The 12,841-nt window shown below is 33.7% G+C and overlaps 1 protein-coding gene across 2 annotated transcripts in view; it reads left to right on the plus strand.

The window, feature by feature from the left end:
* The window catches only part of FBXO3 (F-box protein 3), a 52,226-nt gene extending 39,642 nt beyond the window's left edge, over positions 1 to 12,584 (plus strand). The window contains exons 9-11 of one of the 2 annotated variants that reach the window (XM_037839074.1): positions 510 to 625; positions 1,772 to 1,962; positions 11,135 to 12,584. In XM_037839074.1, coding sequence (XP_037695002.1) covers positions 510 to 625; positions 1,772 to 1,962; positions 11,135 to 11,311 — 484 coding nt within the window. In that variant the 3' untranslated portion in view covers positions 11,312 to 12,584. Of the gene's footprint in view, positions 1 to 509; positions 626 to 1,771; positions 1,963 to 4,652; positions 6,320 to 11,134 lie in introns of those variants that run through there. The other variant, XM_037839075.1, reaches the window with a different exon arrangement.
* The last annotated feature ends 257 nt before the right edge of the window (positions 12,585 to 12,841 follow it).

A 12,841-nucleotide genomic window follows, 5' to 3' on the forward strand; every position in this document is an offset into this window, starting at 1 on the left:
ACTAGAAAATTGGGAGAAAGAGTCCAGGTATAATCCCAGTAACAGAATGGTGATATGGTGACATTTTGCTTTGAGCTTTCTAGCAGATAATGGAAAAATGGGAAATGGGTTGTATAGATTGTAGTGAAAGAAAGGCTATCAGTTCTTTAGCAAAGAAGTTTTATATGGCACTATATTCTAGAAAGAGTGTGTCAAACTGATCCTTACTTGAACAGCAAAAAAATTGTCACCATTGTGTTTGTAAATTTTTATGTTGCCTTTTTTATTGTTGCCCCTTACTGAAAGCTGAGTATATTTACTGAGTGAAAGTATTTCTGTGGGGGATCAAGCCAATATCTTTGAGAAGTTATAGGACTAGATGGTTAACATAGACTTTGGGTTTGGGTTTCTTATTTCCTTTGGAAATTCCTTTCTTAGTATTAACCTGAATACAATAATCTTAAAGAAAAGAAAAGGAAACAAAAAAAGCCAGATTTGTGTCTCCACCAACTCCCCACTCCCTTCTCCAGGATTGAAATGTCAAAGGATGCACTGCCTGAGAAGGCTTGTCAGTTGGACAGTCGCTATTGGAGAATAACAAATGCTAAAGGTGATGTAGAAGAAGTTCAAGGGCCTGGAGTAGTTGGTATGTAACCCAAGATTTAAACATCAGTTGCTTCTATGAAAGTTTAGAGAGTATGTGTATGAAACCTGGTTTGGTGAATGTAATTAATAAGACATTATCTTTTGTATCTCTTTGTTCTGCAGTGTGAAAGACATCAGAAATCAGGCTTCTCCTAAGTATAATACTTGGCTTCATAAATATAAAGTGTAACAGTCATTATCCTATCCGTTTAGTCCCTCAAACATTAACTATTCTAAAATTATAGCAAACTCAATTATTATTCAGGGGTTGATTTTCCATCCTGTGGATCACCTGGTTCTTTGTTATCATATCCTGTAGAGTTAGAAGGCATAGGGGAGAAAAAAATACATTTCATATTGGTCACCTTTATGAAGTTTGGAGGGAAATATTAAACTTACAGCACAGATTTTTTTTTGTTTGTACATTTCAGTCTTTAGCTCTGGTTAGTATTGACATTCAGCTTTCTTTTGTAATTGTCTTAAATTTCTACACCCTCAGATTTTTTAATGTGTGCTTTAGGAAAATAACAATGTTTAAACTATGCACTTCTGTTATCAGCTGTAAGCATACGCAGAATTCAGTTTAAAGTTGCCCAAATTCATTGCTACCAAAAGATTCATATTCTACGTGTTTACTTGAGAAATTTTTTTCCTGGACTTGTTTGTGAAATTCTTTTCCTGTCACCTGGTCTCTTGGTATAAGAACTCTTCTCTTGTGACTGCCATGTGTCTGGGATGAATGTTGAGGATGCATCTTCGAGCTTTATGTTTTAGACTCTTGCTGCTTTTAAGCATTTAGGTTACCCTTATCTCTGAGCTAGTGTCTAACTGAGAGGCTTTTGTTACCCATATCTTAACATTGGTGTCTTTCAATGACTCATAGCACTTTGAAAAATAAATTAATGCCTTTGTTTTGTTTTGTTTTATTACATTTCCCTCCTACATTATGGAGAATTTGGGGAATACGAATAAATTAGTCACTCATAATCTCATCACTGTTAGCATTTAGTTAAATTTCTATTTAGGTTTTTCCCCTAACTGTGCATTTACTTTTATGTCATTTACATAATCTTGTAGAGGGCGTGCTTATTTACTGTTTTAAGAACTGTATTTTATAATTTGTTTTATTGTTCTGTTGTCCCTGCAGGTGAATTTCCAATCATCAGCCCAGGTCGAGTGTATGAATACACAAGTTGTACCACATTCTCTACAACTTCAGGATATATGGAAGGATATTATACCTTCCATTTTCTTTACTTTAAAGACAAGATCTTTAATGTCGCCATTCCCCGATTTCATATGGCATGTCCTACATTCAGGGTATCTATAGCCCGACTGGTAAGTTAAGTTTTCCTCTTGGTGCTGATTTTATGACTTTCTATAATTAACTACATGGAAGGTCTTTATTGATTGGGAAAACAAGTGGTTTATATACAGTGGTTTATATAGAGATTCTGAGGAAGTATCTTGGGAGGTCATTTGAGTATGTTGAGGGAGGTGGACAGCACATGAGCTAGACTCCATACACTTCAAACAGAGCAACTCTACTGTTATCTATTTTAAGGATTCAACTATTTTTCCACTGTTTCCAAAACAGTTCTGTGACCTAAAAGAGTATGAGAAGTACTCATAGACCAATGAGAATAATATTATTTCATTAAGATTGAAAAAAACATTTCTTAAGTGTGTTCACTTACTAAAACTCCCAATTTAGTAAAATAATCTAAATATCCTATGGAGATGGTTACAAAGAAAATTTAATGGGTAGACTTGTATTTTTGGCAGTCTCTCTCTCTCAGATCATTTCTTAAGTCAACTAGGTATATTTTTAAAACCTGGCTTTTAGGGTTACGTTATGAAAAGTTTAGCAGAACCCCAATCTTAAAGGGCTATAAAATGATTTAAGAAAATGATGAAGCTCACTTACAGAATATGAATAAAATATGAATTGTTTACTTAGAATGTAGTTGAGACATAGGTGCTGAATTTTAGAAAATGCCCTCTGGCTCCTGGGGTAACCCTGATAATGTGTCTCAACTAAGTCTGGGAGGATGGACATGATATTAATCTACCTGAGAGCTGACATGGTCCCAACTCCAGTGCAGAAACAGAAGAATGATGATGAATCTTTAGGTCATTACTTTTGTGGTATGTTGGGGAAAAGGATCTACAGTCTAGGTTCAAAAGGGAAGTTTAACTTGCCTCCCAATGGAGGAATACTGCCTACTATATATTTCCAGTACTGGGGAATTCACTACTTCCAGTAACGGCCTTCCATTTTTGACTAGCCCTAAGTGTTAAAAAATTGTTTCTTATATCAACTTTGAGGTATAATTTACATATGAAAAAATGTGCCCATTTTAAAGGTATAATTCAGTAAGCTTTGACAAAAGTACAGTCTGTACTATTTTGTGTCTGGCTTCTTTTGCTCACCATGTTGTTTTTGAGATTCATCCATGTTTTTGATGATTAGATGTTCCTTTTTTTACTGCTGAATAGTATTCCATTGTAGTAATATAAATAATTTGTTTATCCATTTGCCCATTAATGAACACTTGGGTTTTTTCCATTATGGGGCTAATATTACTAAAATTTCTTGTACAAATATTTTTTGACCATATGTTTTCATTTTCATGGGTAAATACCCAGGAATAGAATTTCTGGCCATATGGTAAATATATTTTTAACTTCATAAGAAACTGCCAAAAAGTTTTTTATGTTACATTCTTACCCACAATGTATGATTTTTCCAGTTGCTCCACATCCTCACTAGTAATTAGTTTTTTTTTTTTATTGTAGCCATTCTACTGGGTGTAGAATGGTATCTCACTGTAGCTGTAATTTTGCATTTCCCTGATGATCTAATGATGTTGAGCATCTTTCATGTGCTTATTGGCCATTCCTGTATCTTTTGTGAAGTGTCCCTTTAAATTTTTTGCCCATTTTAAAAATTGAATTGTCTTCTTACTGTATTTTAAGAGTTCTTTATATATTCTAGTTACCAAGTCCTTTATCAGATTGTGTATTGTGAATATATCTCTCAGTCTATGGCTTGGCTTTTCATTTTCTTAACTGTGTCTTTTGAAGAGCAGAAGTTTTAAATGTTGGTGAAGTCCAGTATGTCAGTTTTTGCTTTCATAGTGTCTTTTTATGTCCTAAGAAATCTTTGCCTACCCTACAGTCACAATGTTTTCTTTAAGAAGTTTTATGGTTTTATAGTTTTTAGCTTTTTCATTAGATCTACAATCCTTTTCATGTTAAATTTTTTTGTGTGTTGAAAAGATTATTATTTCTCCCATTAAATGAGTATCTCTTTTGAAAATTGATGATACATGTATATGTCTGCTTTTGGACTCATTCTATTACATTGACCTATAGGTTTATCCTTATACAAGTACCACCCTGTTTTGTTAACTATAACTTTATGGTAAACCTTCAAATGAGATAGTAGAAGAACTATAACTTTTTCTTTCTTTTTTGAAATTGTTTTGGCTATTCTAGATCTTTTGCTTTTCCATGTAAATTTTATAATCAGTTTATTAGTTTCTATTTTTAAAAAAAAAGCCTGCTTGAGTTTTGACTGGGATTGTGTTGAATCTTTAGATCAGTTTGGGGAGAATTGATATCTTAACGATACTGAGATTTCCTCTCAATTGAGTTAGCATGTTGTTTTGTTTATTTAGGTCTTGATTTTCTCTCAGCATTATTTTGTAGTTTTTAGTGTATAGGTCTTTGCATTGTTATATTTATCCCCAGGTTTCCATGATTTGGGGATTCTATTGTAAATGATATTTTTATTTCATTTTCCAGTTGCTCATTGCTAATTTATAGAAATACAATTGGTTTTTATATATTGACTTTAATAACCTTCAACCCTAAAAATTTACTTTTTAGTTCTAGAAGGTTTTTTTTTTGTAGGTTATTCATACCACCTGTGTGTTAGTTATCTATGCTATGTAACAAACTATCACAGTACCTAGCAGCTTAAAACAATGCATATTTATTATCTCAATGCTTCTGTGGGTCAGGAATCCGGCTTAGCTGAATCCTCCACTTCAGGGTCTTTCACAGGCTGCAATCAAGTTGTCAACTATAGTCATCTCTAGGCTCCACTGGGGAATGATCCACTTCCACGCTCGCATCGTTGTTCGCAGAATTCAGTTTCTCATGGGCTGTTGAACTGAAGGCCTCAGTTCTTTGCTGGCTCTTGTCTGGAGGCCTCCCTCAATTCCTTGCTACATGGACTTCTCCAACATGACAGCTTGCCCTATCAAGCACACAAGCAGAGAAGACAATGCGTTCTGCTAGCAAGTCTGAAGTCACAATCTTTTGTAACCTCATCATGGAAGTTCATCTCATCACCTGTTCTGTGTTCTATTGGTTAAAAGCAAATTAGCCCCAGGAATTATACAAGGATGTCAATACCAGGAGGCAGGGATCATTGGGGGGCCATCTAGAAATCTGTCTACCACAACCTATAAATAATGACAGTTTATTTCTAACTTTCAAAATTTTTATACTTTTAATTTCTTTTCCTTCCCCTATTGTACTCCCTAGGATAATACCAAATGCAAGAAAAGTGGTATAAGCAGAAATCTGTCTTATTGCTGATCTTAGGGGGAGAACATTCAGTTGTTCAACACTATGTATGCTATTCACTCTAGGTTGTTTTACTTTGTTTCTAACAGTTTTATGGAAATATAATTCATGTGCCATATAATTTACCTATTTAAAGTATATAATTCAGTGGTTTTTAGCATATTTACAGAGTTGTACAACCATCATTACAATATAATTTTAGAACATTTTCTTCACCCCAAAAATAAACCTCATACCCATTATGAATCACTCCTTAGTCCTTCCTACCCCTTACGCAGTCCTAGGTAATCACTAATTTACTTTCTGTTTCTGTAGATTTGCCTTTTCTGGACATTTTGTATAAATGGAATCATACAATATGTGGTATTTTGTGACAGGTTTCTTTCACTTAGTATAATGTTTTCAAGGTTCATTCGTGTTGTAGGATGAATTACTACTTCATTCCATTTTATGACTGAGTAATACTCAATTGTAAGGCTATTACCATATTGTATCATCCATTCTTCACCCATTTTCTTAGGTGTGTTTATCATCTTTGGAGAAACTTCTATTCAGATCCTCTGCCCATTTTTAAATTGCATTATTTGTCTTTTTATTGTTGAGTTTTAAGAGCTCTTTATATATTCTGGGTACTAGTTCCTCATCAGACATTTTGTGGGTTATCTTTTTGCATTCTTAATGGTATTGTTTGCAACTTAAAAGTTTTGATGTAGTCCAGTTTATCTGTTTTCTCTTTTGTTGCCTGTACTTTTACTGTCATCTCTAAGAAACCATTGCCTGGTCCATGGCACAAAGATTTATGCCTGTGTTTCCTTCTAAGAGGTTTATGGTTTTAGCTTTTACATTTATGTCTTTGACTCACTTTGAGTTTATTTTTGTTTATGGTGTGAGAGTCCATCAATAGATGAATGAATAAGCAAAATGTGGTATATAGATACAATAGAATATTATGCAACTGTGAAAAGAAAGTTCTCATACATGTGACACTATATTGAGTGAAATAAGCAAGACACAAAGGGACAAATATTGTGTGATCTCACTGATATGAAATAATAAAAATAAGCAAATTCATAGAATCAGAATCTAGAATAGAGGTTACCAGGGGCTGAGGAGGGGATAGGGAATGAGGTACAGAATTTCTGTTTGGGGTGATAGAAAAGTTTTAGTAATGGAGAATGGTTATGGTAGCACAACATTGTGATTGTAATTAACACTACTGAATTAGATATCTGGATTTTTTTTAAGTGGAAAAAAAAATATTTATGCCTATGTTTTCTTCTAAGAGTTGTGTGGTTTTACTTCTAAGATTGTTTACATTTATATGTTTGATCCACTTTGAGTTAATTTTTGTATGTGGTGCAAGGTGTGGGTCTAACTTTTCTTTTCCATGTGGATATCCAGTTGTCTCAGCCCCATTGTTGAAAAGATTATTCTTTCCCAATTTAATTGTTTTGGCACCCTTGTTGAAAATCAACTGACCACAAATGTGAGTGTTTATTTCTGGAGTTTCAGTTCTATCCCATTGATCTATGTGTCTGTCCTCATGCCAGTACTATACTGTCTTGATTACTGTAGTTCATTGTAAAATTTGAAATCAGGTAGTGTGAATCCTCAAACTTTGTTCTTTTTCAAGTTTGCTTTGGCTATTCTGGGTCCCTTGTATTTCCATATGAATTTAGAATGAGCTGGCCAATTTCTGCAAAAAAGTCAGCTGGTATTTTAATAGGGATTGTATTGAATCTGTAGATCCACTTGGAAAGTACTGCTGTCTTAACAATATTGAGTCAATCCATGAACACAGAATGTCTTCCCACTTATTGAGGTCTTCTTTAATATCTTTGAATGATGTTTTATAGCTTCAGTATACAAGTTTTGCATTTCTTTTGTCAAATTTATTCCTAAGTATTTTATTCTTTTTGATGCTATTATACATGGAATTGTTTTCTTAATTTCATTTTTGGATTGTTCATTGCTGTGTGAAGAGTTACAGTTGATTTTTGTGTATTGATTATGTATTCTGCTCCCTTGCTGAATTTATGACTCAATAATTTGTGCATATGTGTATAGATTCCTTAGGATTTTCTTGTACAAGATCAACTAGAGATAGTATTATTTCTTCCCTTCCAGTTCTGATGCCTTTTATTTCTTAGCCTTGCCTGTGATTTATTTTAAAAATATTAAACCACCTACCTTTTGCTGGGATAAACCTCACTTGGTCATGATGTATTGTCCTTTCTATGTATTGTTGAATTTGATTTGCTGTTATTTCAAGGAGTGCTTACTGATCCAAAGTTTTCTTGTCTTTGTCTGGTTTAAGTATGAGGGTATTGCTAATCTCATAAAATGAGTTGGAAAGTGTTGCCTTCTCTTCTATTTTCTGAAAAAGTCTGTATGAGATCGGTATTATTTTATCCTTCAATGTTTTATATAATTCTTTAGTTAAGCCATCTGTGGCTTGGAGCTTTCTTTGTGGGAAAGTTGTACATTTGAATTTAATTTCTTTAATATTTAGATTTTCTATTTCTTACCTCAGTTTTGGTAATTTGTGTCTTTCAAGGAACTTTTCCATTTCATATAAATGTTAAATTTATTGGCATAAAGTTGTTCACAATATTCTCTTACTATACTTTAAATGGCCACAATAGTTGTGGTCATGTCTCCTCTCTCCTCTTTTATTCTTTATATTGGTAATTTGTTCCTTCTCTTTGGTTGATGGGTTTAGCTGAGTGTATAGATCACTTATTGATCATTTAAAGGAACAACTTTTGGCTTCATTGATTCTCTCTATTGTGTGCTCATCTTCTATTTCATTGATTTCTGAAGCTATCTTTATTTCTCTCCTACTTTCTTTGGGTCTCATTTGCCTTCTAGCTTCTTAAAATGGAAGCATAGATTATTGATTACTAGACCTTTCTTCTCTCTAATCTAACACTATTTTAGCTGCATCTCACAAATTTTGATGTGTTGTGATTTCATTATCATTTGGTTAAAAATAGTCTCAAATTTCCCTTGTAATTTAATTTTAATCTATACCTTTTCTAGAAGTATAATTTCCAAATGTTTGGGGATTTTCCAGTTATCTTTTTGGTTTCTGATTTCTAATTTTGCTGTGGTTAGAGAACTTGCTGTATATGATTTTAATTCTTTTATTTTGTGGCCCAGCATTACGGTCTAACTTGACATATTTATAAAGAATGCATATTTTGCCATTTTGGAGAATGTTAGTCTATAAATGACAGATCAGTTTGTTACAGTGTTTTTCAGGTTGTGTATATTTACTGATCTTTTTATCTCTGTTTTATCCACTAGTGAGGAATTATTGTTGAAATCTCCAACTATAATATGGATTTGTCTGTTCCGTTTTAGTTCTGTCAGATTTTGCTTCATGTATTTTGAAGCTCTATAATTACGTGCAAACATTTAGAATTGTTATGTCTTCTTAATGAAGTGATGCTTTTATCATTATGGAATTTCCGTCTTTATCTCTGATAATTTTTCTTGTCCTAAAGTTTAAAAATGTTGAAGTTTGTTTTACTACTGGATCAACTGGATCCTTTTGAGACTTGTTTTTAATCTTTGTTAGGGTGAGTGTAAAATAGTCTTTATTTAAGGACAGTAATTCTCAAGCTTTTCAGTCTCCGGCCTCCCTTAAACTTGTAAAAATTACTGAGGCATTATAAGAATCCTTACTTATGTGGGTTATATCAATATTTACCATGTTAGAAATTAAAACTTTTGTAGCATTTAATAGTTCCTTTAAAAATAACAATAAAAACCCATTACATGTCCAACCCCTCTCTCTCTCTCTTTTTTAATGTATTCTCTTTATTCATTAAGCTGTGACCAGCCCTCTCTTAACAGTGTTCTTTTTGTTTTGTTTTGTTTTCCTCCTAAACATATATAAGCATATAAAATCTTGAACTACATTGTGGAAAATGTTTTCTCTCAAGATTGAGAAAGCAATTAAAAAATGAAAATTCTGTACTTATTCCTAATAAACATGAAAGAGGCCATGGGTATCCTATTTGTTGACCTTTCCTGTTTGAATATTATTTTCCTTGATACGGAAGATGAATTGTGCTGTTTCCTCTTCGTCCTCTAACTATATGATTTTAGCCCAAGCAGTAGGCTTAATCCTTCTGGGTTTTTTTTGCACTTTGAATGCCACTTTAAAAAGTACTCTTGGTTGGTCTTAAGCCTTTTCTTAGTCTGGGTGGTTGATTGGTTGGTTGGTTTTTGGACACCTTAGAGGCTTCTGCTGCTCATTTATTTCCATTCTTGTCTGTATGTTCCACTTTCCATCTGCTGTTTGTGTACCTATACTTTTATGTGAGATCAACAATCTCCCTCTTTAGTTATATTGATTTCTTTAACAGTCTTTCTGTTTTCTTCCTCATTAAAATAATAATCATACTACCTGGATCTCATGTTTTAGAATTTCTTAAGCCTCCTCCTTCCCCTTTTGGGCCCTCTACTGAATTTTAAAGTCTTCACTCCCTAGATTAAAAAATATACATCCAAAGATAAAAATAATGGAATATGTTTTAAGTCATATCTATGTACATTTTCTCCTCTGATTGTTGTTGTTGTTGTCATCAATGTTATATTATAATAAATCCTAAGTGATACAATTCCTTTCTCCCACATTAATTCATTTACTTGCTCAACAAGTATTTACTGAGTACCTACTAGATGCTGAGGAAAATGCAGTGAACAATACAAACTGCCTTGGAATTTACATTCTAGGGAGAGACAAACTGTAGCAAATAAACACTATATATTTATGTTAAGCGGTAGTAAGTGCTATGGAGAAAAATAAATCGGGGTAAAGGGCATAATGAGTGCCCTGGTGGGTTGTTCTAGTATAAAGGTGAGTCAGGGAAGGCCTCAGTGATTTGAGCTGAGTCTTGAAGAAGTGTTGGAGGGAGCCAAATGGATATCTAGGAGAAGGGTGTTCCAGGCAAAGGAATAGCAAGTGCCAGGGTCCTGAGGCAAAAATGTGCTGGGTATGTTTGAGGAACTGTATGCAGGCCAGTGTAGCTGGAGTTCAGTGAACATGGGGAATAGGGGCTGGAGATGAAATCAGAGGGGTAGTCGAGTGCTGATCATATAATGTCATAAAAGCCTTGATTAAAGAAATTTTGCTGACATCCCATCCCAAGTTTCCCAGCAGTTCCCACATTACCAGCTAGGTCCTCCTTGCTGTTCAGCACTTTGTCCAATATAGCAACTCTTACTGACTCTTCAAACGTGTGAGAGAGAAAATTGACAGCAGAGTGAGTCAAGACTTGATTAGAGACACTGATTAAGCTGATTGAAGTTTCCAAAAAATGTTAACATATTACATGTTTAGCATCACTAATGTCCTATTCTGAGAGCCTTCAACAAGTAATTTAAAAGTCAAGGCTATTGATGTGGCTAAGTTGAAATGAGTGTCTGTATAGTAGGAGCTCAATGAAAATCTTTTTGACCTTTTGCTGATAGTACATAAAAGTTGTCAGTAGAGGTCATACCTGATTAATATTTTCACATCCTCTTTTCTGAAAGCATATAGATTATTAAAGAACTTTATTCAATACATTAAAGTATTAAGTTCAGTAAAACTTTATCTTGGGTGGTCAGGAGTATCTGCTACCTTGTATGATTATCAGCTACTATATAAATATAAATACTGTTTTAATGAAATATGCTTACCATTAAATCCCTACTAAGCATTAACATGTGATGCAGAATACACTCTAGGCTCTTGCATCAGTATGTGCATTATGAAAATGCACTGTTAAAATCTACGAATATTCGTATTTGACATGTCTGGTAGTTTGGATCCTAGATAATTGAGAATTTGGATTAAATAAGTATAAAAAACTGAAATGGAAGTTTTTTAAATCAAAAGGTTATTTTCTCTTTCAAGGAAATGGGTCCTGATGAATATGAAGAGATGGAAGAGGAAGAAGAGGAGGAGGAGGAAGAAGACGATGACGATGATTCAGCAGATATGGATGAATCAGATGAAGATGATGAGGAGGAGAGACGGAGGAGAGTCTTTGATGTTCCAATTCGCAGACGTCGCTGCTCACGCCTTTTTTAGCGAGCCTTCTGTTGAAGGAAACACTGGGATGAATCCAGTCTGTTAAATAGAGTTCTCAATAATGTAAATAACTAAATTGTTCTCAGCATATAGCAGGAAAACTAGCATGAAACATTGTTCCAGGCCCTGGACATTACATTAGGAGTTGGATTATTTTGGTTTGCTTTGTGTTTTTGAGGTAATAGAAGAAATGGGAACTTTTTTTCCTCTTCCAGAAGTCAATGGGGGAAATAGTTCCCTAAGGAACAAACATTTCTTTGTTTTAAAGTATTTTATACTTATAAAAATAAATGGGAGGGAATTGTTTTGAATAAGGATTTAAAATGTAGCAGAAATACTTATACAAGGATAGAGAGAAACTATGTGACTGAATAATTCTGTGAAGAGACTTCTTGCAGTTGTGAATTATTTAGAAGTGAGCAAAATTTGTAATTAAGCTAATCCGTTTAGTGATTCCTATATATTTTGTACTCACAGGGAACTAATTGACTAAATAACTTGAATGCTAGTGGTCTGTCCCTTCTTAGACAATCTGTCCTTGAATTTAAAGTCTTTATCACTAAAACCTTGAATTTAAAGTCTTCGTCACTACAACCTTGAATTTAGTCTTCAGTACCACAACCTTGGCCTTGAATTTAAAGTCTTCAACAGTATGACTTTTACCATATTCACAGATGCATCACTTTTGAAATACAGTGTGTAAAAGTATGTAGTGTTGTTTATTAACAAAAGATTCTTCACGTCTCGTAGTTTAAATTTGTAAATATTGCTTCTGCTTTATTTCTCCTTTATATACTTGATTGTCTAACTTTGTGATAAGTAACATGAACTTATGTTAAGATTAAGTATGTTTTCCTGAAACATGGATTTTTTTGTAATTATATAATTGAGTTTGGAATGAAATCCTTCAAATGTCAAAAACTCACATTTTAAAAGCAATTTTGGTTCCAATCTGTATTTTGTATAATTGACCATTTTCCATAAACCGACATTAATAAGCCTTTGCTCTTAAGATGGAAGATGGGATAGACATTCTTTGGTCTGTTGCCAGAGAGTAGCTGGCCCAACCAAAATCATTTCCTGGCTTTGACTACACCCTGTCATGTGCTCCACCTTCCATTTTTCCCAACAAGAGTTTTTTGTAGGGAAAATTGTAGGAAAAGGGTATACAAGGTTAAGCAGCTGCCATCAGGGACCATGACGGAAAACTACCCTTTCACATTGGCGCACGTCAAAATGTTCTGAAATGGAATAAATTTTAAGTGACTTACTATGTCATTTAAAACTTGTTTTCATGTCATAGAACCTAAGACATGACTTTTCATGTCATAGAGTATTACCAGGCTACCAAACCCTTCTCTTATGGCTAGCTCTCTTTTTTTAAAACAACCCAATGATTTAAAACAAAACAACTTTTCCAATAAAGCAGTAATGAAAAAAACACAAAAAGTAACTAGTTAATGTGAAAGTTAAAGCTTGTCACAGGATCTTTTGCCATAGTTTGCATCTTTTCTCTTTTGACCCCTCCTC

The sequence above is a fragment of the Choloepus didactylus genome, chromosome 6 (genome assembly GCF_015220235.1).
Source record: "Choloepus didactylus isolate mChoDid1 chromosome 6, mChoDid1.pri, whole genome shotgun sequence".
Taxonomy (NCBI): domain Eukaryota; kingdom Metazoa; phylum Chordata; class Mammalia; order Pilosa; family Megalonychidae; genus Choloepus; species Choloepus didactylus.